Genomic DNA, 25,245 nt, shown 5'->3' on the forward strand with positions numbered 1-25,245 from the left:
ATGGAACGATTGGTGTAATTCTTGAAGTTGGCCCATCGTCTGGAATTTCCATCACCAACCGAGTTGAAGTAGAATTGATGATTGAAGATACGCATGGAAGAAGTCCTAGTAGAGTCTAGGAGAATTTTTATGATTAATTGGACACATTCGTATGTGTTAAATTGTTTTGTGATTTTAGGAATTGGGGACTGCGAGACAATACTTGGGACGAGTATGAGTAGGTGTGAATAGTAATAGAGATCTATACTACTAGAAGCACAGGACTCACAGTTGGATCAGGAAAAGTCACAAGGTTACCAAGAAGCTAGTAATTGATTCCGTTTTATTCAAGTATGTCATTACCATTGTTTCGGTAATGACTAGTAAGATGGTTGTTATTCCGACCCTAGTGGTCATATCGAATTGAGTCCGACTACAATGAGTTTGTTACGTGATTCGGAGAACCAAGTTTAAGGTAGCATCTGACTTAAGTCAGAAGATTGAAATCAATGCGACCAATAGCATCGCGCTCGTTAGTAGCTAGAGATGCTACATGTTAAAATGTGACTATATCACATTAGAATATGAAGGAAGGTATATTCCATTTTGGAATTTGACTCTAAGAGACTTGAGTCTAGACGTTGCATCATCCGATGAAGGTCATTAGAACATGACCCGTCGATCTGTTACAATAGATAAGGGGAAGTACTTATCCTAAGAAGAAGAAGGAGTCCTCAATAAGGATTTATTTTGTAACTTGTAGGTTACAATTGAAAGTCCAACCTAGTACGAAGAGCAGGTGCAAGATTGAGCATCATGGTTATTACTTAGGATGGAAAGATAACGTATGGAATCATTATACAAGTCCTATTTTCGTTGATGATTCCGGGACGTAATCATCCTAAGGGGGAGATAATTGTAACGCCCGTAGATCCGGGCTAGTCAATTTAGAGACGATAAGCATCAAAAATGACTTTTTGATGGAAGATTATTTAGAAGGATTAATCTTAACCAAGTTGTAGTATATGTCACCAGGTTTCCGAAAATATAAAGAACGCCGAAATCCGAGTTATAACGAAGAAGTTATGACCTGTCGAAGTTTCGCGACAGAACCGACACGACACAGCGCGACGTAAATAGTGAATTTACGATAGAGCGATATTTGGATTTATCGATCTAAACGAGAGTCGTAGAATACGTTAAACCGAGAGCGTGCATAAAAAGAACGTCTAAATCTGACTTCGTATGAGGAAGTTATGATTTTTCGAAGTTTCGACTTAGCGGTGTGCAGCCCGAATACTCGAAATAGAGATCGAGTGATATTTAGCCAAAACTTTCTAAAAGAGAATCAAAGATCTCATCGATAGTAGTCCAACGGTAAAAAGACAGACGAAAACGGACGTCAGACGAAGAAGTTATGGATTTCTAACGGAGTTTTCCTGTCCCGGCCTACTAAAAATAATATAATAAAAATAAAGTCAAAATTATCCGACGAAGTCTAAACGAGAGTTGTAGAGCATAATCTTACCTACGCGTGGATCTAAAGAACGTCGAAAACGGAGTTCGTATGCGAAAGTTATGAATTTCTGAAGTTCGGGGTGCGAAACCCCAAAACTGTCAGAGTTCACGACGTGAACTCAGTATTTATGACTTCTGGAGCCTGACAGACGCAACCTGTGATGACGCATGCAGTGACGACTAAGTTCACAACGTGAAAACTTAAAATTCACGACGTAAGAGCTGAAAAATGACCCTATAAATAGAAATCGAGGGTCAGCTGATTTTGGTTGCTCTATCTCTTCTCTCTCACTCCCGATACTCTCTCTAAGCCCTCTTTTAACCCACCGAAGCCCCGGTATCATCCCGAGACACGAAGCAAGTCCCGAAGCCCGAAGATCCCGAGAAAAAAAGAGTTTCCGAGCCGAAGCTCTGCCTGCGAGAAGCCCGTTGTTTGGAGATCTTCCAGTTTCACCGAAGAAGTACTACTCTTAGAGCCGTAGTGCTGTCCGATCATCTTCTGATAAAGTGAGTGTATAGTCCCTTTCACAAACACGATTTTAATACAAGTATTGTTTAAATGTATTAAGTATATGTTTTGTGTGAGTGTGTAGTTACTTTCTTCTAACACATATATATGAAGTGTTTGCCATGAAATACTTGCTATGTGTTATATATTGTTTGTCTATTTGAGATGGGCGTGGAATTGATGTTTTATACAGGTGTTAAATGATTTAAACTGTGTAAGTATTTATATCTACGAAAATGTTGGGTAGAACATGGGTAGATGGGATAGTTGGTGACTATGGAGTTAGCGCCTATTGTATAAACCTTGGTGACTATGGAGTTAGCGCCTATTGTATAAACCTTGGTGACTATGGAGTTAGCGCCTATTGTATAAGCCTTGGTGACTATGGAGTTAGCGCCTATTGTATAAGCCTTGGTGACTATGGAGTTAGCGCCTATTGTATAAGCCTTGGTGACTATGGAGTTAGCGCCTATTGTATAAACCTTGGTGACTATGGAGTTAGCGCCTATTGAGTAAACCCTGGCGACGATGTGACTTCGTGCCTATACCTCAGGTCAATCCTTAAGAATGAAGGATAGATGATTCTTAGGGTAGATCCTTAAGATAAATGGAGATAATGGGGATGGGTAATTGGGTTGATTGTTTGATGATTAAATATAATAAATATATTATTGTGGGTTGAAAACCCTATATGCTCACCAGGCTCCCAAGCCTAACCCACTCAGTTTTCTCTGTATCACAGGTATCGATGCGAAGACCCATTTCACTGAGAGATTATAAGAGATGTAAATCACTAGTGTAAATGAATGTATGATATGTTTATGCTTATGTGTCTGTATCGGAACATGACATCCCGAGGTTTTATTATTAAATAAAAATACATTCTCTTTGAAAAATGTTTTGATAAGTTATTATCATATCTTGTTTTGGGAACAAATTCCGCAACCGTTTTCTTTAAACGATTACTCTGATTTATAAAACAAAGCATAAACAAATCGGTCTTTTCTGGCCGTGAAATTGGGGATGTCACAGTTGGTATCAGAGCATTAGTTTAAGCGAACTAGGAATTTGTAGGATATCTAGACTTAAACTTAGAATGCTAAGCGATGATTGTGAGATGAGTGTCTACCATATTATAGACACGAGCACTAGTATATTTTAGGAAAGATGCCTAAAATGCTTTTATGTGCTAAATGTTATATGTTTTCCATATATGATATTAGTTGTTCGGATCTATGGTCTGTTGCCGACCGGATCTGGAAACCTTACGTGTTTAGGATTCTAAGCCTATGAATACGATATTAGAACTAGCATGTAAACGTTTCGGAGTGATAACGAGATTTATACGTCTATCGTAAATAAAGCTTTCCTATCTTAAAATTCTCGCCTAGGTACACCGAGCATCTGCTTGGGTGTACAAAACGTTATGGTGAAGACTCGTAGAGAATTGAGTACATGGAGGAAATGAAAGGCTTATGATAGTGAATGACACCTATCGGATGATATCGTAAGAGTGGTATCTTGCCTTTAGAATATGACTGATAAAATAACGGAATGTTTAGAGGAGTACGGTACGTATGAAGTACACCTGCGATTGGCAGGATGATGGAACGATTGGTGTAATTCTTGAAGTTGTCCCATCGTCTGGAATTTCCATCACCAACCGAGTTGAAGTAGAATTGATGATTGAAGATACGCATGGAAGAAGTCCTAGTAGAGTCTAGGAGAATTTTTATGATTAATTGGACACATTCGTATGTGTTCAATTGTTTTGTGATTTTAGGAATTGGGGACTGGGAGACAATACTTGGGACGAGTATGAGTAGGTGTGAATAGTAATAGAGATCTATACTACTAGAAGCACAGGACTCACGCTTGGATCAGAAAAGTCACAAGGTTACCAAGAAGCTAGTAATTGATTCCGTTTTATTCAAGTATGTCATTACCATTGTTTCGGTAATGACTAGTAAGATGGTTGTTATTCCGACCCTAGTGGTCATATCGAATTGAGTCCGACTACAATGAGTTTGTTACGTGATTCGAAGAACCAAGTTCAAGGTAGCATCTGACTTAAGTCAGAAGATTGAAATCAATGCGACCAATAGCATCGCACTCGTTAGTAGCTAGAGATGCTACATGTTAAAATGTGACTATATCACATTAGAATATGAAGGAAGGTATATTCCATTTTGGAATTTGACTCTAAGAGACTTGAGTCTAGACGTTGCATCATCCGATGAAGGTCATTAGAACATGACCCGTCGATCTGTCACAATAGATAAGGGGAAGTACTTATCCTAAGAAGAAGAAGGAGTCCTCAATAAGGATTTATTTTGTAACTTGTAGGTTACAATTGAAAGTCCAACCTAGTACGAAGAGCAGGTGCAAGATTGAGCATCATGGTTATTACTTAGGATGGAAAGATAACGTATGGAATCATTATACAAGTCCTATTTTCGTTGATGATTCCGGGACGTAATCATCCTAAGGGGGAGATAATTGTAACGCCCGTAGATCCGGGCTAGTCAATTTGGAGACGATAAGCATCAAAAATGACTTTTTGATGGAAGATTATTTAGAAGGATTAATCTTAACCAAGTTGTAGTATATGTCACCAGGTTTCCGAAAATATAAAGAACGCCGAAATCCGAGTTATAACGAAGAAGTTATGACCTGTCGAAGTTTCGCGACAGAACCGACACGACACAGCGCGACGTAAATAGTGAATTTACGATAAAGCGATATTTGGATTTATCGATCTAAACGAGAGTCGTAGAATACGTTAAACCGAGAGCGTGCATAAAAAGAACGTCTAAATCTGACTTCATATGAGGAAGTTATGATTTTTCGAAGTTTCGACTTAGCGGTATGCAGCCCGAATACTCGAAATAGAGATCGAGTGATATTTAGCCAAAACTTTCTAAATGAGAATCAAAGATCTCATCGATAGTAGTCCAACGTAAAAAGACAGACGAAAACGGACGTCAGGCGAAGAAGTTATGGATTTCTAACGGAGTTTTCCAGTCCCGGCCTACTAAAAATAATATAATAAAAATAAAGTCAAAATTAGCCGACGAAGTCTAAACAAGAGTTGTATAGCATAATCTCACCTACGCGTGGATATAAAGAACGTCGAAAACGGAGTTCGTATGCGAAAGTTATGAATTTCTGAAGTTCGGGGCGCGAAACCCCAAAACTGTCAGAGTTCACGACGTGAATACAGTGTTCACGACGTGAACTCAGTATTTATGACTTCTGGAGCCTGACAGACGCAACCTGTGATGACGCATGCAGTGACGACTAAGTTCACGACGTGAAAACTTAAAATTCACGACGTGAGAGCTGAAAAACGACCCTATAAATAGAAATCGAGGGTCAGCCGATTTTGGTTGCTCTATCTCTTCTCTCTCACTCCCGATACTCTCTCTAAGCCCTCTTTTAACCCCCCGAAGCCCCGATATCATCCCGAGACACGAAGCAAGTCTCGAAGCCCGAAGATCATGAGAAGAAAAGAGTTTCCGAGCCGAAGCTCTGCCTGCGAGAAGCCCGGTGTGTGAAGAACTTCCAGTTTCACCGAAGAAGTACTACTCTTAGAGCCGTAGTGCTGTCCGATCATCTTCTGATAAAGTGAGTGTATAGTCCCTTTTCACAAACACGATTTTAATACAAGTATTGTTTAAATGTATTAAGTATATGTTTTGTGTGAGTGTGTAGTTACTTTCTTCGAACACATATATATGAAGTGTTTGCCATGAAATACGTGCTATGTGTTATATATTGTTTGTCTATTTGAGATGGGCGTGGAATTGATGTTTTATACAGGTGTTAAATGATTTAAACTGTGTAAGTATTTATATCTACGAAAATGTTGGGTAGAACATGGGTAGATGGGATAGTTGGTGACTATGGAGTTAGCGCCTATTGTATAAACCTTGGTGACTATGGAGTTAGCGCCTATTGTATAAACCTTGGTGACTATGGAGTTAGCGCCTATTGTATAAGCCTTGGTGACTATGGAGTTAGCGCCTATTGTATAAGCCTTGGTGACTATGGAGTTAGCGCCTATTGTATAAACCTTGGTGACTATGGAGTTAGCGCCTATTGAGTAAACCCTGGCGACGATGTGACTTCGTGCCTATACCTCAGGTCAATCCTTAAGAATGAAGGATAGATGATTCTTAGGGTAGATCCTTAAGATAAATGGAGATAATGGGGATGGGTAATTGGGTTGATTGTTTGATGATTAAATATAATAAATATATTATTGTGGGTTGAAAACCCTATATGCTCACCAGGCTCCCAAGCCTGACCCACTCAGTTTTCTCTGTATCACAGGTATCGATGCGAAGACCCATTTCACTGAGAGATTATAAGAGATGTAAATCACTAGTGTAAATGAATGTATGATATGTTTATGCTTATGTGTCTGTATCGGAACATGACATCCCGAGGTTTTATTATTAAATAAAAATACATTCTCTTTGAAAAATGTTTTGATAAGTTATTATCATATCTTGTTTTGGGAACAAATTCCGCAACCGTTTTCTTTAAACGATTACTCTAATTTATAAAACATAGCATAAACAAATCGGTCTTTTCTGGCCGTGAAATTGGGGATGTCACAGTTGGTATCAGAGCATTAGTTTAAGCGAACTAGGAATTTGTAGGATATCTAGACTTAAACTTAGAATGCTAAGCGATGATTGTGAGATGAGTGTCTACCATATTATAGACACGAGCACTAGTATATTTTAGGAAAGATGCCTAAAATGCTTTTATGTGCTAAATGTTATATGTTTTCCATATATGATATTAGTTGTTCGGATCTATGGTCTGTTGCCGACCGGATCTGGAAACCTTACGTGTTTAGGATTCTAAGCGTATGAATACGATATTAGAACTAGCATGTAAACGTTTCAGAGTGATAAGGAGATTTATACGTCTATCGTAAATAAAGCTTTCCTATATTAAAATTCTCGCCTAGGTACACCGAGCGTCTGCTTGGGTGTACAAAACATTATGGTGAAGACTCGTAGAGAATTGAGTACATGGAGGAAATGAAAGGCTTATGATAGTGAATGACACCTATCAGATGATATCGTAAGAGTGGTATCTTGCCTTTAGAATATGACTGATAAAATAACAGAATGTTTAGAGGAGTACGGTACGTATGAAGTACACCTGCGATTGGCAGGATGATGGAACGATTGGTGTAATTCTTGAAGTTGTCCCATCGTCTGGAATTTCCATCACCAACCGAGTTGAAGTAGAATTGATGATTGAAGATACGCATGGAAGAAGTCCTAGTAGAGTCTAGGAGAATTTTTATGATTAATTGGACACATTCGTATGTGTTAAATTGTTTTGTGATTTTAGGAATTGGGGACTGGGAGACAATACTTGGGACGAGTATGAGTAGGTGTGAATAGTAGTAGAGATCTATACTACTGGAAGCACAGGACTCACGGTTGGATCAGGAAAAGTCACAAGGTTACCAAGAAGCTAGTAATTGATTCCGTTTTATTCAAGTATGTCATTACCATTGTTTCAGTAATGACTAGTAAGATGGTTGTTATTCCGACCTTAGTGGTCATATCGAATTGAGTCCGACTACAATGAGTTTGTTACGTGATTCGGAGAACCAAGTTTAAGGTAGCATCTGACTTAAGTCAGAAGATTGAAATCAATGCGACCAATAGCATCGCGCTCGTTAGTAGCTAGAGATGCTACATGTTAAAATGTGACTATATCACATTAGAATATGAAGGAAGGTATATTCCATTTTGGAATTTGACTATAAGAGACTTGAGTCTAGACGTTGCATCATCCGATGAAGGTCATTAGAACATGACCCGTCGATCTGTCACAATAGATAAGGGGAAGTACTTATCCTAAGAAGAAGAAGGAGTCCTCAATAAGGATTTATTTTGTAACTTGTAGGTTACAATTGAAAGTCCAACCTAGTACGAAGAGCAGGTGCAAGATTGAGCATCATGGTTATTACTTAGGATGGAAAGATAACGTATGGAATCATTATACAAGTCCTATTTTCGTTGATGATTCCGGGACGTAATCATCCTAAGGGGGAGATAATTGTAACGCCCGTAGATCCGAGCTAGTCAATTTAGAGACGATAAGCATCAAAAATGACTTTTTGATGGAAGATTATTTAGAAGGATTAATCTTAACCAAGTTGTAGTATATGTCACCAGGTTTCCGAAAATATAAAGAACGCCGAAATCCGAGTTATAACGAAGAAGTTATGACCTGTCGAAGTTTCGCGACAGAACCGACACGACACAGCGCGACGTAAATAGTGAATTTACGATAGAGCGATATTTGGATTTATCGATCTAAACGAGAGTCGTAGAATACGTTAAACCGAGAGAGTGCATAAAAAGAACGTCTAAATCTGACTTCGTATGAGGAAGTTATGATTTTTCGAAGTTTCGACTTAGCGGTATGCAGCCCGAATACTCGAAATAGAGATCGAGTGATATTTAGCCAAAACTTTCTAAATGAGAATCAAAGATCTCATCGATAGTAGTCCAACGGTAAAAAGACAGACGAAAACGGACGTCAGGCGAAGAAGTTATGGATTTCTAACGGAGTTTTCCTGTCCCGGCCTACTAAAAATAATATAAGAAAAATAAATTCAAAATTAGCCGACAAAGTCTAAACGAGAGTTGTAGAGCATAATCTTACCTACGCGTGGATATAAAGAACGTCGAAAACAGAGTTCGTATGTGAAAGTTATGAATTTCTGAAGTTCGGGGCGCGAAACCCCAAAACTGTCAGAGTTCACAACGTGAATACAGTGTTCACGACGTGAACTCAGTATTTATGACTTCTGGAGCCTGACAGACGCAACCTGTGATGACGCATGCAGTGACGACAAAGTTCACGACGTGAGAGCTGAAAAATGACCCTATAAATAGAAATCGAGGGTCAGCCGATTTTGGTTGCTCTATCTCTTCTCTCTCACTCCCGATACTCTCTCTAAACCCTCTTTTAACACCCCGAAGCCCCGGTATCATCCCGAGACACGAAGCAAGTCCCGAAGCCCGAAGATCCCGAGAAGAAAAGAGTTTCCGAGCCGAAGCTCTACCTGCGAGAAGCCCGTTGTGTGAAGATCTTCCAGTTTCACCGAAGAAGTACTACTCTTAGAGCCATAGTGCTGTCCGATCATCTTCTGATAAAGTGAGTGTATAGTCCCTTTCACAAACACGATTTTAATACAAGTATTGTTTAAATGTATTAAGTATATGTTTTGTGTGAGTGTGTAGTTACTTTCTTCTAACACATATATATGAAGTGTTTGCCATGAAATACGTGCTATGTGTTATATATTGTTTGTCTATTTGAGATGGGCGTGGAATTGATGTTTTATACAGGTGTTAAATGATTTAAACTGTGTAAGTATTTATATCTACGAAAATGTTGGGTAGAACATGGGTAGATGGGATAGTTGGTGACTATGGAGTTAGCGCCTATTGTATAAACCTTGGTGACTATGGAGTTAGCGCCTATTGTATAAACCTTGGTGACTATGGAGTTAGCGCCTATTGTATAAGCCTTGGTGACTATGGAGTTAGAGCCTATTGTATAAGCCTTGGTGACTATGGAGTTAGCGCCTATTGTATAAACCTTGGTGACTATGGAGTTAGCGCCTATTGAGTAAACCCTGGCGACGATGTGAGTTCGTGCCTATACCTCAGGTCAATCCTTAAGAATGAAGGATAGATGATTCTTAGGGTAGATCCTCAATAAGGATTTATTTTGTAACTTGTAGGTTACAATTGAAAGTCCAACCTAGTACGAAGAGCAGATGCAAGATTGAGCATCATGGTTATTACTTAGGATGGAAAGATAACGTATGGAATTATTATACAAGTCCTATTTTCGTTGATGATTCCGGGACGTAATCATCCTAAGGGGGAGATAATTGTAACGCCCGTAGATCCGGGCTAGTCAATTTAGAGACGATAAGCATCAAAAATGACTTTTTGATGGAAGATTATTTAGAAGGATTAATCTTAACCAAGTTGTAGTATATGTCATTAGGTTTCCGAAAATATAAAGAACGCCGAAATCCGAGTTATAACGAAGAAGTTATGACCTGTCGAAGTTTCGCGACAGAACCGACACGACACAGGGCGACGTAAATAGTGAACTTACGATAGAGCGATATTTGGATTTATCGATCTAAACGAGAGTCGTAGAATACGTTAAACCGAGAGCGCGCATAAAAAGAACGTCTAAATCTGACTTCGTATGAGGAAGTTATGATTTTTCGAAGTTTCGACTTAGCGGTATGCAGCCCGAATACTCGAAATAGAGATCGAGTGATATTTAGCCAAAACTTTCTAAATGAGAATCAAAGATCTAATCGATAGTAGTCCAACGGTAAAAAGACAGACGAAAACGGACGTCAGGCGAAGAAGTTATGGATTTCTAACGGAGTTTTCCTGTCCCGGCCTACTAAAAATAATATAAGAAAAATATAATAAAAATAAATTCAAAGTTAGCCGACGAAGTCTAAACGAGAGTTGTAGAACATAATCTCACCTACGCGTGGATATAAAGAACGTCGAAAACGGAGTTCGTATGCGAAAGTTATGAATTTCTGAAGTTCGGGGCGCGAAACCCCAAAACTGTCAGAGTTCACGACGTGAATACAGTGTTCACGACGTGAACTCAGTATTTATGACTTCTAGAGCCTGACAGACGCAACTTGTGATGACGCATGCAGTGACGACTAAGTTCACGACGTGAAAACTTAAAATTCACGACGTGAGAGCTGAAAAATGACCCTATAAATAGAAATCGAGGGTCGGCCGATTTTGGTTGCTCTATCTCTTCTCTCTCACTCCCGATACTCTCTCTAAGCCCTCTTTTAACCCCCAGAAGCCCCGGTATCATCCCGAGACACGAAGCAAGTCCCGAAGCCCGAAGATCCCGAGAAGAAAAGAGTTTCCGAGCCGAAGCTCTGCCTGCGAGAAGCCCGGTGTGTGAAGATCTTCCAGTTTCACCGAAGAAGTACTACTCTTAGAGCCGTAGTGCTGTCCGATCATCTTCTGATAAAGTGAGTGTATAGTCCCTTTCACAAACACGATTTTAATACAAGTATTGTTTAAATGTATTAAGTATATGTTTTGTGTGAGTGTGTAGTTACTTTCTTCTAACACATATATATGAAGTGTTTGCCATGAAATACGTGCTATGTGTTATATATTGTTTGTCTATTTGAGATGGGCGTGGAATTGATGTTTTATACAGGTGTTAAATGATTTAAACTGTGTAAGTATTTATATCTACGAAAATGTTGGGTAGAACATGGGTAGATGGGATAGTTGGTGACTATGGAGTTAGCGCCTATTGTATAAACCTTGGTGACTATGGAGTTAGCGCCTATTGTATAAGCCTTGGTGACTGTGGAGTTAGCGCCTATTGTATAAGCCTTGGTGAATATGGAGTTAGCGCCTATTGTATAAACCTTGGTGACTATGGAGTTAGCGCCTATTGAGTAAACCCTGGCGACGATGTGACTTCGTGCCTATACCTCAGGTCAATCCTTAAGAATGAAGGATAGATGATTCTTAGGGTAGATCCTTAAGATAAATGGAGATAATGGGGATGGGTAATTGGGTTGATTGTTTGATGATTAAATATAATAAATATATTATTGTGGGTTGAAAACCGTATATGCTCACCAGGCTCCCAAGCCTGACCCACTCAGTTTTCTCTGTATCACAGGTATCGATGCGAAGACCCATTTCACTGAGAGATTATAAGAGATGTAAATCACTAGTGTAAATGAATGTATGATATGTTTATGCTTATGTGTCTGTATCGGAACATGACATCCCGAGGTTTTATTATTAAATAAAAATACATTCTCTTTGAAAAATGTTTTGATAAGTTATTATCATATCTTGTTTTGGGAACAAATTCCGCAACCGTTTTCTTTAAACGATTACTCTGATTTATAAAACAAAGCATAAACAAATCGGTCTTTTCTGGCCGTGAAATTGGGGATGTCACAACTGGTATTTGTTATATCCATGTTATTTGGGTCAGAAACCATGGGATTTTTTGTTGAAGGTCTTTGTAGTAAACAAAGAGGGTAAGATGCACTAAAACGAAAAAGCCTGAATGCATCGAACAACCCAAAAATTTGAATCACGAGAACAATATTAGTTCAAGCGGAATGGAACTAAGATATCAAACCACAATCAATCACATGAAATGAAAAATAATAAGCAAAATGTAAATCAAAAGAGACACAAAGATTTACATGGAAAACCCAAATCGGGAAAAACCACAGGCGGAGGAAGCCAAGAACCAATCCACTTAAATATTATAGTGTTTACAGAGCTTGATCAAAGAGATTACAATGAACTATAATGATTTGGTGATAAAGGAGAAAACCCCTAGAAAATGTCGCTCAAAAAAGGAAGAAGAAGAAGAAGAAGTCTTCAAAATTCTCTCACTTTTTTTTTTCTGTGTTCAATAAGACTAAAAAGGGAAAAGGTTTTACCAATTTGGCAAATTGATCCTTCAAGAATGGAATATTTGCATTTCAGGAACTAGCCCTCTTTTTGCACCTGAAGACACCCATTTTAGACCTGATGCCCTTTTTATACATAAAACAATCATTTTTGATATAGTGCCCTTTTTAGATCCAAAACAACTAGACATGGATTGCTGAAAAGATAATATAGCTATTGAACTAAGCAGAACTTCTCCATATTGGAAGGCATATTTCCAGTCTTCCTCAAGTGATTCTCTCTATCGGCACAGTGTTTTTTTGTTGTTCTTACCGACGTTGCTTCTCTGGTGTTCTTTGATCATCATAGTTGCATTTCCTCTTCCCTTTTCTATTTATGTTGATGGATCCAACTTGTAAGTCCGTTCTGATGAAGGATTTGAAGGTTAAACCCCCTGATAAGGGTTTTTTCGATATGAAATGAAAAGGTTCATGTTGAATCGAGTGAGGATGTGGCTCTGGAGGTTGTTGATTTGTCATCAACAACTATTCATCGAATCAGACGTCGGCCTAATGCTAAGGCGGTTGTTGGTGTTGGGGCACTTTATTTGTCACCAAGACAAAACTCGAAGATTCCATACATTGTGATCCGTTGTTAGGGTGCAAATTTATTCATTGATTGACTTTGTGATGAATTGACTTGAGAAGACCCACTTGCACATGTGGGATTAGATCCTTGTGAAATGTGTGTGTGTGTGTGTGTGTGAGAGAGAGAGAGAGAGAGAGACTTGTTATCACCTCTATAAATAGTGGGTTGTATACCATTATTAGAGTGTGCTTGAGAGATGTAGTTCATTAAGATTAGTGATTGAGATATTTATGTAGAACTAGAACTAGATCCCTTTTTGTAACTCATTTTCTATGATCGAATACATCTTTTAGCACCCCAAATACCCATGTTCATTGTTTTTTTTACAATTCCGCATGTCAAATCAAATGCTCATAATTCACTACAATTGTTATCATAGTGGGTCTTTGAAGATCAAAGTGATTTTTTGAAGAAACGGTTCTCGATTTGGCAACAATCAACATAATGTGAACGATTTATGGTGAGTCTCTCAAAATTTATTTGAATCTTGCTTTCGTTATTGATTTTTGATCATTTTGCCTTGTTTGGATCAAATTTGTTTCAAGCCCAATTTTTATGTTCCAATATATTTTTTCTAATTGATCTAGCCCAAAACAAAATTGTAATCAATTTTTACAGTTCATCCGATATATCTTTTTGGTTTAAATCATTTGATTCAAATGTCGAGCCCAACTTTGTTTACTATTCATGTTTTATTCAAAGATAAGCCCAATTTCAATCCCTAAAACCTTTTACAGAATATCTCATTTGAATTACGTTTTTTCAAACTCGAGCATCTGCATATTCAATTGATTAAGGCATCTATAACTTTTGTTTTTGATCAAGATATCGATTCATCAATTTCTATTCTCGACCAGTGATTGTATCATGATCTGATTTAATCAGTTATACAGATTGTCAATTGAATTTCATTTTTCTCAATCATCATCTGATTGTTAAATCGAAATCGATGACTAATGAAGTAATCAGATTTCATTTCCGAGATCGTTAGTTGATTTAACCTGGGAGATTGTTTTTGGATTATCATGGTTGATATATGAAAAACAAAAAGGTTTCCATTGATAAAAAAAGTTAAATCGAAATGATAAAGAACATATGAAAACTATTTGATTATGTTCTGATGATCTCAGTGAAGAACACATGAAGAAATGGTGAAAAGGATTTGAAATTTCATGTTTAACCTGAAAATCAGATTGATAAAATCGATTTTAGTGTTTATCGACAAGTGTTATTGAAAGTAAATGTAGCATCCCAAAAATTTCAACCAATTAAAACTTTTCAAAACAACCCATTTACTAATAAAAGTGTATACAAAACATTGTTTCCAAAACATTATTTAAAAATCAGTGTCTCCCAAGATCAATGACATAAAACCAGGATGTGTACGGTCACACCTTCACTTTGCCACGATTCTCTGAAGTACCTGAAAGCATAAACCAAAACTATAAGCACAAAGCTTAGTGAGTTCCCCCAAAGTACCACCACACAAACAAATAACGTATACCAACAAACAGCACGCATACAGGGCCTTCAGCATGACTGGAACGCCCCACCGGCCTACAGTCTATCTGGTACGCTCATAGAACCTTCAGCATGAACGGTACGCCTCACCGGGCCTTCAGCCTATCAGGAACATTCTCCGGGCCTTCGGCCTGACTGGTACGCCCTACTGGCCTTTAGTCTATCCGCGACGCCCTAGGTCTGTTGACCTTCAGCACATAGCAGGACCGCCTCAACCCAACCACACACAACATGTCAACATAAACATATCCAAAACACATATAAGCCCAGTAAATCATAACAACATATCGATATAAACATTACCGGGTTTGTTGACTGACAGCACAAAGCAGTACAGTCTCAACACACCCACATCATGACAACATATACACAACTAAATAGATAACCCATCAACAGACAATCAGGCATATCTTATAGACCACTAAGCATACCATCATCCTATATACCAGGATACCGATCTCACATATCACTACAACACGAAAACATACTATCACATAATAGGATATCAAATCTAAAGCGTCAGCCTTGGTGCCTTCGACCCGTAAGTACAGGTCTAAATCTAAAGGTCAAATACCACAGTGTAAAATTTTTGGGCTTAAGGGTCACTCTATAGACAAATGTTTCAAAATAGTAGATATCCAAAAGACTATAAGCCAAGGTCTGAAGTTAACAATCAAAACAAAAGTTTTTATTAGTAATTCAACTTCTGTTTTTCAAACTGAATCCCGTGGTTCTAGAACTAATGATAACAGTAATGATTGTCATTTTTTGACTAATGATCAATATGCTAAGTTTCTCAGTCTCATTGGTGAAAATAAGCAAGGGTGGGATGAGACATTTTTCAATTCCAACATGGCAGGTATTTGATGTAACTCTTTTCATAATACTAGTTGTCATAAGTGGGTTGTTAACTCTAGAGCTAGTCAACATATTTTTTTAGTTCTGAGCCACATCTTCAATATTCTGTTGATGTGTCTAGATTAAACCTAAGGGTTAGTCATCCAAATGGTTCATCTGCTCAAATTAATAAAATTGGGAACATGCAATTGTCAAATTCTCTTACTTTGTTTGTATTTGTTGTTCATGGTTTAATTTGCTATCTGTTCATAAGTCGTGCAAAGACGACAAACGTGAAGTTGTTTTTAAGTAACATAACTTTCATATTCAGAATTAACAGTATAAGGGGACGCTGGAGATTGGTAATCAATCTGGGGGACTTTATTATCTATTTCAAAAAATGTTTGTTGTGTCTCTAAGTTTACTTGGCTTAGTAGACTTAGTCATCTTGCTGACCAAGCTTTAAACATTCTAAAAAATAAACTTAATTTTAATAATGTTTCTGTACCTCCTTGTGAGGTTTGTCATAAATCTAAGCAGACTAGGGATGTTTTTCATAATAGTCTTCATGTTACTAAGGTTCTTGGTGAGCTCATTCATCTAGACGTGTGGGGACCATATCAGATTGAGTGTGTAGGAGGTTTTAGGTTCTTCTTGACTGTTGTGGATGATTTCACTAGTGCTACTTGGGTTTTTCTCCTTAAGTCTAAGGAAAAAGTTTTTCAAAATTATGTTACTTTTTAATATGTTAAAAAATCAATTTCAAGTGTTATTAAAACCATAAGGACTGATAATGGAACTGAATTTATAAATTTTCATGTTAAAACTTTTAATATGATAATAATGGGATTATTCATCAGACTTCTTGTGTTTACACTCCACAACAGAATGAAGTTGTGGAGAGGAAACACAGACACATTCTTAATGTTGCTAGATCTCTGATGTTTCATTGAGGAGTTCCATTAAAATACTAGGGTGATGCTATTCTTACATCAGTGTTTTTGATTAATAGAACTCTTTCTTCTGTTTTGAAAGGATCATCTCCTTATGAGTTGGTTTATAAAAAGTCTCCTAATTTTCATAATCTTCGTGTTTTTGGATGTTTGTGTTTTTCTACTAACTTAAATAATAACGATAAATTTTCTGCTCGTTCTGAAAATTGTGTTTTTATGGGTTACTCTTTAGAAAAGAAAGGGTATAAAGTTTTAAGTCTTGATTCTAATTCTGTTTTTGTTTCCAGGGATGTTAAATTCTATGAGTTTGTGTTTCCGTTCAGAATGCAAAGTCATGTTTTTAGTAAGCCTAGTGATGGTTCTAGTGGGGTTGATCCATTTTCCTATGATGAACCTTTACATTCTAAAAAATTTGTTAATGATGGTTTTTCTAATAGAACTTAGAGGCTGGATCATCAGTTAGATGGTTCTAGTTCTCCTTTGAACCGTAATAAAAAAGGTCATACAGAAGGAGATACATATACTAGGTTAGGGTTTGAAGGGTCCAATGTGCCTTTATCTTATGGGTCTGGTCCTAGTTCTGCTGATTCTCCTGACTCTCCTAGTTCTCCTGTCAGGATTGAGGAAAGTAGTCATTTAAGTGTTCAATCTCTTGATACTCAATCTATTGTCTCACACGCACTAGGAGAGAAACTTGTCTACCATCTAGGTTTAGTGATTATATTATAGTAGGTAAATATAAATATGGAATTGAAAAAACACTTCATTACTCTAATTTAACTTCTGATAATAAGTGTTTTGTTTCCAACCTTGATAAAATTGTTGAACCTCAGTCTTACTATGAGGCTTCCCTTAATCCTGAATGGGTTAAGGCTATGAATCAAGAAATGGAAGCATTGTATAGGAATAATACATGGATAATAACTGGTTTACCGAAAAATAAAAAGCCTATTGGTTGTCGTTGGATTTACAAAATTAAATATAAGGCCAATGGTGAAATGAAGAGGTATAAAGCTCGTCTTGTAACTAAAGGTTATAATCAAAGGGCTGGCATTAACTATGAGGAGACTTTTGCTCTTGTAGCTAATATTGTTACTATTCATGTGGTTATTACCTTAGCTGTTAAATATGGTTGGAATTTGTATCAGTTTGACATTAAAAATGTTTTTTATATGGTTCTCTTGAAAAGGAAGTTTATATGGTTTTACCTACTGGATATCACAGTAAAAATGACAATAGAGTTTGTAAGTTGTTAAAATTCATTGTATGGTTTAAAGCAGGCTCCACGTAAGTGGAATGAAAAGTTGAGTAATTCTTTAGTTAGCTTTGGTTTTAAACAAAGTTATAATGATTACTCTATGTTTGTTAAAGTTTCTAGAAAGATGGTTATAATATTGTTGGTATATGTAGATGATATATTTTTTTACTGGAAATTGTGAGTCTGAAATAACCAAAGTAAAAGATTTTTGAAATCTCAGTTTCTTATAAAATTGTTAGAACAAAGTTCTTGTAGGATCGATAGATTCTAAGCAGAAAACAATAAATGACGTAATGAAGAACACAAGAATGGTTTAACTGATGTCGAATGATTAAGCTTTAGCACCTCAGAAGAGCTCGATTAAGAACTTCGACTGTAGAGGTGTTTAGGGTTACAAAAGCAATAATGATAATAATGACTCTCATATCTATGGCATACATGCATGCACTATTTATAGCTAAACCCTACTCAATAATCACAGATGGACAGGCCCAATCCGGATATACAATCTAAGCCCATGACGCAACACAAAATACTCAACAATCTCCCCCTTTGCGTCAATGGAGCCGAAAGCTCAGTTCGGTTGAGCTATAGAAGACTTCTTGACAGTCTTGAACACCTTCGGTATAATGGCCAATAGATTATGACGAAAAGTGATATACCACCGAAGCATATCCGTGAAGTTCTTCTTGTCTGCCTCATAGTTCTGCTTGCATCGATGGATGATATTAATTATGTGCTCCAAGCACTCCGTTGAGAACAGATGCTTATCAACAAGAGCAAAAAGAAATCTGTTAGCTTCGCCTCTTGTGAACATCACTGTGAGATGTGTAGAATCAATTTGCCCCATCTTCATCTTGTTCACATCTCCAGGTTTTGTAGTTGGCTTTACAGTGGGTTTCTGCTTCAAAACTTTAGCAATCTCCTGATCCATTGCAGCTACTTCATGGATATAGGAAGCCAACATCCTCTTCAGATGATCTAGGATCGGCTCATATTCCTTCGCATTAGTGAGCAATATGTTGAACAACAAGATCCAATCATGAGGATTCAAGTTAGAATATCTGCCAGGGATATAACAGAAACCGAGTTGGCTGAACCTCGGGTTATTTTGAAATTGAAATTAACAAACTTCCCTGCAAGCGAAGGTTTCGGCACCTTAACAGTTATAGTCTTCTGTGCACATGTCAGGTACTGAGGCTGACCGAACTTGAGATAAAAATCGATAAGTTCACGATCAACCTGAGGGTGAGGTGAGGGAACTTGAACAGTCGAATCAAAGCAATGAAAAGTAAATGCATTTCGTGTTATAGGCATATCAAACTGTGAGTCCCTTGAATTCTCACAATCAAATGAAGCTACAGGTTCCAGCCAGTACACGCTTGGAAACTCTATCGCTTCTTTGATGAGCGTTTCCCTACTCCAAGGAGGAAACAAGGCCTTTTTGCAAGTTAAGGCATCTTGCTCTTCCTTGATCTTTCGCTCCCTCTCTTCTGCTTCCTTTGAAACACGAAGGGTTTCATCCAATTCCTTATCCCTTTTCTTTCGCTTCAGGGCCTCGGCAATTGTTTCTTCTTCATCACTATCATCAGCAAGTCCCTTCTTCTTATCTTGATTAGCATAACCCGAAGCTTCATTACCCTTTGGTTCTGTTTTGACAGTAACCTTCGGTTGGTGAGGTGTCTGAGCACCTTCTCCCCCTTGTTTTGGAGGTATAAATCGCTCCGAAACACCCTTCATTTCATGTAAAAGTGCAATTGCAGGAAGAAGCTTGGAAATCAGGTAATTCCGGATGGTCAGTGTAAGAACCGGATCATGAGCACTAAGAATATTGTTCAGCATAGTGAGAACATCACCAGCACAACTCCGGAAAACAACACGCTCAGTCTTTAACAATAAAATCTCCCTTTCAGCTTTAGCCAATTGAACTTTTTGAACTTCAACGGTAGAGGTTTGACGTGCAAGATCCTCCCTTAAGGCACTCTCCTTTGGTAAATCAGCATGGAGTGTTTCAAGCCGAGAATTCACCGAGCTAAGAAGAGAAGTGTTCTTAGCTTGAATTGAAGAACGAACATTCTCGAATTTGGCTTGCTCCTCTTGAAGTGACTTTGATAAAGAGTCAACTGAAGCGTTCACTTTAGCTGCATTTGAATCAGCATGACTTTTGAGGGATTCAAGAAAAATATTGGAATTGTGAATAAGTTCTGCAACTTCAGTTGTAGCCTTTTGGCAGGAAGAGGTTGATGCGTCAACTGCCTTCGTTGATTTGTCTATAGCTCCGGTATATTGCTCAAAAGCGGTGTCCAGAAAAGCTTTGAGCACAACATCGTTATAAGTTTTTGTAGAGGCAAGCAATTGATCAAGTTTTTCATCTAGACTCTGCACTTGTTGTCTGGTGACAGGAGCCTCTTCATCTTCATCAATTGGAAGTCGATAAGGACTGTAATAAGTCGAGTCAAACTCAACATTATCACCACCGAGAGTATCACCAGAATCTGTTAAGGGTGAGGGTGAAAGAGGTTTGGATGTAACAGGAGGTTCGGTTTAAGTATTAGCCCCCGTATTAGATACGTTGACGTTTACTGGAGGTTCGGTTGTTGTGGTGGTAGTTGCTTGTGAAAAGATAGGAGGTGGTAAAGGAGTGGTAGAAATTGGTACGGTACTAACTGCTGGTGGTGGTGCAGAAGTGGTGGTTTGAGATGTAGTAGGTGGTGAAATGGGAGCAACCGAAACTGGAACAGGAGATTTCGGTGGAGATGGAGGAGGAGTAGGAATCTTGTCATGAAGTTGTTCAGTAGGAGTTGGAGAACGAGGAGGTGTATTACCTCTCGGTGAACCATGATGCTGAACTTCTTCTTCCTCATCTGCCGATCGGTCCTCATCATGGTCTGAGCTTGAAGGAGAAGGACTCTTGGATTTCCTTGCCATCTTCTTAACTTTCTTTGGAGCCGAAGAATCACCCTTTTCAGCCTTTCGCTTTTTAGACTTAACAGGCTTAGACGAAGGACCTTCGGTTGTCACTTTCTTGGTATTTGCCCTTTTGCCTCGGTTGGCTGGCTTCTCCATAGCATCTAAAGCAGCTTGTTGTTTAGGAGTCAGTTCTCTTGGTCCTTTGGGAGGTAGCTTTCGGTAGTCAGCCATCACTTTACTTTCGGCTGACACACACCATCGTCTCAGGTATTGAACCATTGTGGGAGAACTTGGAGGCATCAGAGAAGATGATCTTCTTAGTATGAAAAGTATCCACAGAGGAGACCAAGGCATCTTTCATGACAGGAATCTGCAAAGTGTCAATGGCCATTCGGGTGACGATGGTCTAGAAACGACCACAAGAAATCTCAGAATGTCTCGTCGAAGTGTTGAGACTTTGCACCAATTGCGACCAAATAATCGACCCATAATCGAGGTTAATGTCATTGTAGAGACCATAGAGAATGGTCAGAAAATCCTTACTGGTACCATCTGACCCAGCAACCCTCTCCGCTAAACCCTTGTTGAGAAGAGTAAGCAACCCATTCCATTGTGGCGGCAAACACGATTTCTTAATCTTCGTTACGGTAGTAAGAACATCAGTGTACCCCATCTCATAAAGCATTGTAAACAGTTGGGTTGTGGTTATGAAGTCAGGAGAGATAACAGAAGCATCGACAGCTAGCTGTAACAGTGAACAGAATCGCCCTTTCGAAATTGATGCCTTGTGAGAGAAGATTTGAAAGTAGATCCTTTCCTTGTTCTTGTCATAGGACGAAGTAGAATAGACTTGGTGTAACACCCAAATTTTCAAAACAATTTTTCACATTTTATAAAACACATTTTCATTCATAATCGTTATAAAAACACCATTGGATCACATAGTCAATCATAACATCATATCCCAAGATCATAATAAAAATCTCCCCGTGTGTGTACTGATCAAGCCGGCGCCTTCCCGCGATCCTCGCTGGTACCTGAGACACATAGCACAACACTGTAAGCATAAATGCTTAGTGAGTTCCCCAAAATACCACACACAACACATATTAGCCACTCAAGGCTATAACTCTGATGACCCTCTGGTCAAGGTGTCTCTGTGGGACCCTCCAGTCCCATAACTCTGTGGGCCCTCTAGCCCTAACTCTGTGGGCCCTCTGGCCCTAACTCTGTGGACCTTCCGGTCCTAACTCTGAAAACTCTGTAACATACATAGCATATAACACATAGAAATCACATCATGCAAAAGCATACAGCATACTCTGTCTCATAGCTCTAATTACCACTCTAGGTAAAGTATAGTGAGAAGACTCACCTCGGGTAACTCGGTAAAGCTCGAACTCTGTAAAATCAGGTCTAGCCTCCGCCTAATCATGTAAAATAAATACTCTCAATCAATACATCTCTCAAGGCTAGACTATTCCTCCTCTTAGTACTCTCAGAAGGGTAAAAGACCATTTTACCCCTCTCATAACTCAAAGGCCCCACTATAGACCAAACCCTAAAAGTCAACCAAAAGTCAACCCTCCGGGTTACGCTGCGCGTACCAGATGTGTACGCTGGGCGTACCCGGCAGTCTCTCAGAATCGGGGAACGCCACCCCGTACGCCGCGCGTATTGGGATTACGCCCGGCGTAAATCCCAGTTTCAGGCCCTTAGCTCTTGAGGTCTTAAACAGTTAAGACTCACGTCCATCTTTTAGATCTGACCATTGTTAAGCCTCTTAATCCATAAAGTCGATGACTTTAAGCCTTTGCATGGCTGAACAAGTCACTAACACCCAAAATATACCATTTCCTAACACTAGAAATCCCAATACTCAAGCATGATCTCATATCCACGACCAAGATGGGAACTTTATGGATCTATAACACAAATACCACTGAAATGGGACAGATCTAGGTCCATGGAGCACATTACGCTCATAAAGTCTCCACCTTTGGGACTTTTAACCCTAAAATGGTCCATGAAGCAACAAACCAAATGAAGAGGAAAGTTTTGAACTTTATACCTCCAAATGCAGCTCCTTCCTCTGTAGATCTCAGATCCAAACTTGCACTTCAAACTCTAGTCTCCACAAACTCCTCTCCTTCTTCTTCACTAGCACACCAAGGCACTTTTAGCTCCAAAATCACACACACTCACTAAGAACGATGAAAAGTTCTCTCTTAGGGTTTTACTCACTGCTATGGAGGCTGAGAAATGAGCCTTAGCATCCAATATATAGGGCACAAGTCAGAAATTAGGGTTTGCACCTGGACACATTACGCCCAGCGTAACCCTGAGTACGCCCAGCGTACTCAGGTGAGTCCGCGTCCAAAATAAGCGCATGAGTACGCGCAGCGTACTCTTGAGTACGCCCAGCGTACTCATTTGCTACCAATTCCTCTTAAGGGCTTAACTCGACACTTTGAATAAAAGAAGGGCTAAATAGTTGTACCTGAATTTCGGGATGTTACAATTCTCCCCCACTAGAACCAGACTTCGCCCTCGAAGTCTCATGCTGCAAACAACTCCGGACACTGCTCCCGCATCTCTGACTCTAGCTCCCAAGTCAGCTCGGACCCTCTCCGATGTTGCCACTGGACTTGAACCAGAGGCACCTCCTTGTTCCTCAGAACCTTGATCTTCCGATCCACAATCGCGATTGGCCTCTCAGCATAATTCAGGCTTGCATCCACCTGAATATCCTCCATCGGTACCACTGCTGTCTCGTCGGCAATACACTTCCTCAGTTGAGACACGTGGAAGGTATCATGAATTTGGCTCAGCTCCGCAGGTAGCTCCAATCGATATGCTACTCTGCCCACCCTCGCGGTCACCCTAAACGGACCAATGTACCGGGGCCCTAGCTTGCCCCTCTTCCTGAAACGGATTACTCCCTTCCAATGAGACACCTTTAGGAGTACGAAGTCTCCCACCTGGAACTCAAGCTCGGATCGTCGCCTATCCGCGTAACTCTTCTGGCGACTCTGAGCTGTCAGCAACCTCTGTCTGACCTGCTGTATCTGCTCTGTCATTTGAAGCACTATCTCTGTACTACCCATCACATGCTGCCCGACCTCACCCCAGCAAATGGGAGTCCGACACCTCCTCCCATACAACAGCTCAAAGGGTGGCATACCGATGCTCGAATGATGGCTGTTGTTATAGGAAAACTCAGCCAAGGGCAAGTATGTGTCCCAACTCCCTCCGAAATCCAACACACATGCCCGAAGCATGTCCTCGAGCGTCTGAATCGTCCGCTCACTCTGCCCATCTGTCTGGGGGTGGTATGCGGTACTAAAATGTAGCCTCGTACCCAGCTCCTCATGAAACTTCTTCCAGAATCTGGAAGTGAAACGCACATCTCGATCTGAGACGATCGAGATTGGCACTCCATGCCGTGATACCACCTCCCTTACGTACAACTCTGCCAACCTCTCAGCGGAGGAGCTCTCACTGATAGCAAGGAAGTGAGCGCTCTTCGTCAACCTGTCCACAATCACCCAAATTGCATCGACGCCCCTCGCAGTCCTTGGCAATTTGGTGATAAAATCCATGGTAATCTGTTCCCACTTCCACTCGGGAACCTCCAACGGCTGCAACTTACCATGCGGCCTCTGGTGCTCGGCCTTAACCCTGCGACAGGTCAAGCACCTCTCAACAACCCATGCTACATCCCTCTTCATACAGGGCCACCAATAATCTCTTCTCAGGTCCAAATACATCTTAGTGGCCCCGGGATGGATCGAAAACCTCGATCGGTGTGCCTCCTCCATCAATATGGTATGTGCCCCGCCCACAAATGGCACCCAGATCCGACCCTGGAAGGTCATAAGCCCTCTCCTATCGGTAACAAACTCTGATACATATCCGATAACCCGCTCTCTCTTGCTGTTCTCCGGTCTCATGGCCTCAGCCTGGGCCCCTCGGATGGTGTCCAACACCGGAGTCATCACTGTCAATCTCATACAAACGTCCCGTATCGGGGCGCTCTCCGCCCTACGACTCAGGGCATCAGCTACAACGTTAGCCTTGCCCGGGTGGTACAGGATCTCACAATCGTAATCCTTTACCACGTCCAACCATCTCCTCTGGCGCATATTCAGGTTGGGTTGATCCATCAAGTACTTCAAGCTCTTGTGGTCCGTGTATATGGTACACCGAACCCCATACAGATAGTGACGCCAGATCTTGAGGGCGAACACTACAGCCCCCAACTCCAGATCGTGGGTGGGATACCTCGTCTCGTGAGGCTTCAGCTGCCTCGATGCGTATGCTATCACATGCCCTCTCTGCATCAGCACCGCTCCCAGCCCCGATATCGATGCGTCACAATACACCACAAAGTCCTCCATCCCCTCCGGAAGGGCTAACACTGGGGCTTCGCACAGTCTCTGGCGAAGTGTCTCGAAGGAGGCCTGCTGCTCTGGTCCCCATGAAAAAGCAACACCCTTCCGGGTCAACCTGGTGAGTGGCACGGCGATCTTGGAGAAATCCCTGATAAATCTCCGATAATAGCCAGCCAACCCTAAGAAACTCCTGATCTCGGTGGGGGATCTCGGCACCTCCCAACTTATA

The 25,245-nt window shown here is 39.9% G+C and overlaps 1 protein-coding gene across 1 annotated transcript; it reads left to right on the top strand.

The window, feature by feature from the left end:
* Nucleotides 1-15,516: 15,516 nt before the first annotated feature.
* On the top strand, nt 15,517-17,868 carry LOC145104742 (uncharacterized). The gene is made up of 7 exons (XM_079041933.1): nt 15,517-15,523; nt 16,537-16,696; nt 16,742-16,823; nt 16,899-17,168; nt 17,288-17,617; nt 17,735-17,814; nt 17,865-17,868. Exons 1-7 carry the CDS (start codon nt 15,517-15,519, stop codon nt 17,866-17,868), a joined length of 933 nt encoding a protein of 310 aa, XP_078898059.1.
* Nucleotides 17,869-25,245: the final 7,377 nt, after the last annotated feature.

Source organism: Lactuca virosa, chromosome 4 (assembly GCF_052849685.1).
Source record: "Lactuca virosa cultivar CGN04683 chromosome 4, Lactuca_virosa_CGN04683_v6, whole genome shotgun sequence".
Lineage (NCBI taxonomy): Eukaryota > Viridiplantae > Streptophyta > Magnoliopsida > Asterales > Asteraceae > Lactuca > Lactuca virosa.

Excerpts from the sequence above, each read along its gene's own strand:
- LOC145104742 (XM_079041933.1), top strand. Across the intron at positions 16,824-16,898 it reads CTAGTGATGGTTCTAGTGGG|AGGCTGGATCATCAGTTAGA; the intron begins GTTGATCCATTT and ends AATAGAACTTAG. Across the intron at positions 17,169-17,287 it reads TTGTCTACCATCTAGGTTTA|TCTTACTATGAGGCTTCCCT; the intron begins GTGATTATATTA and ends GTTGAACCTCAG.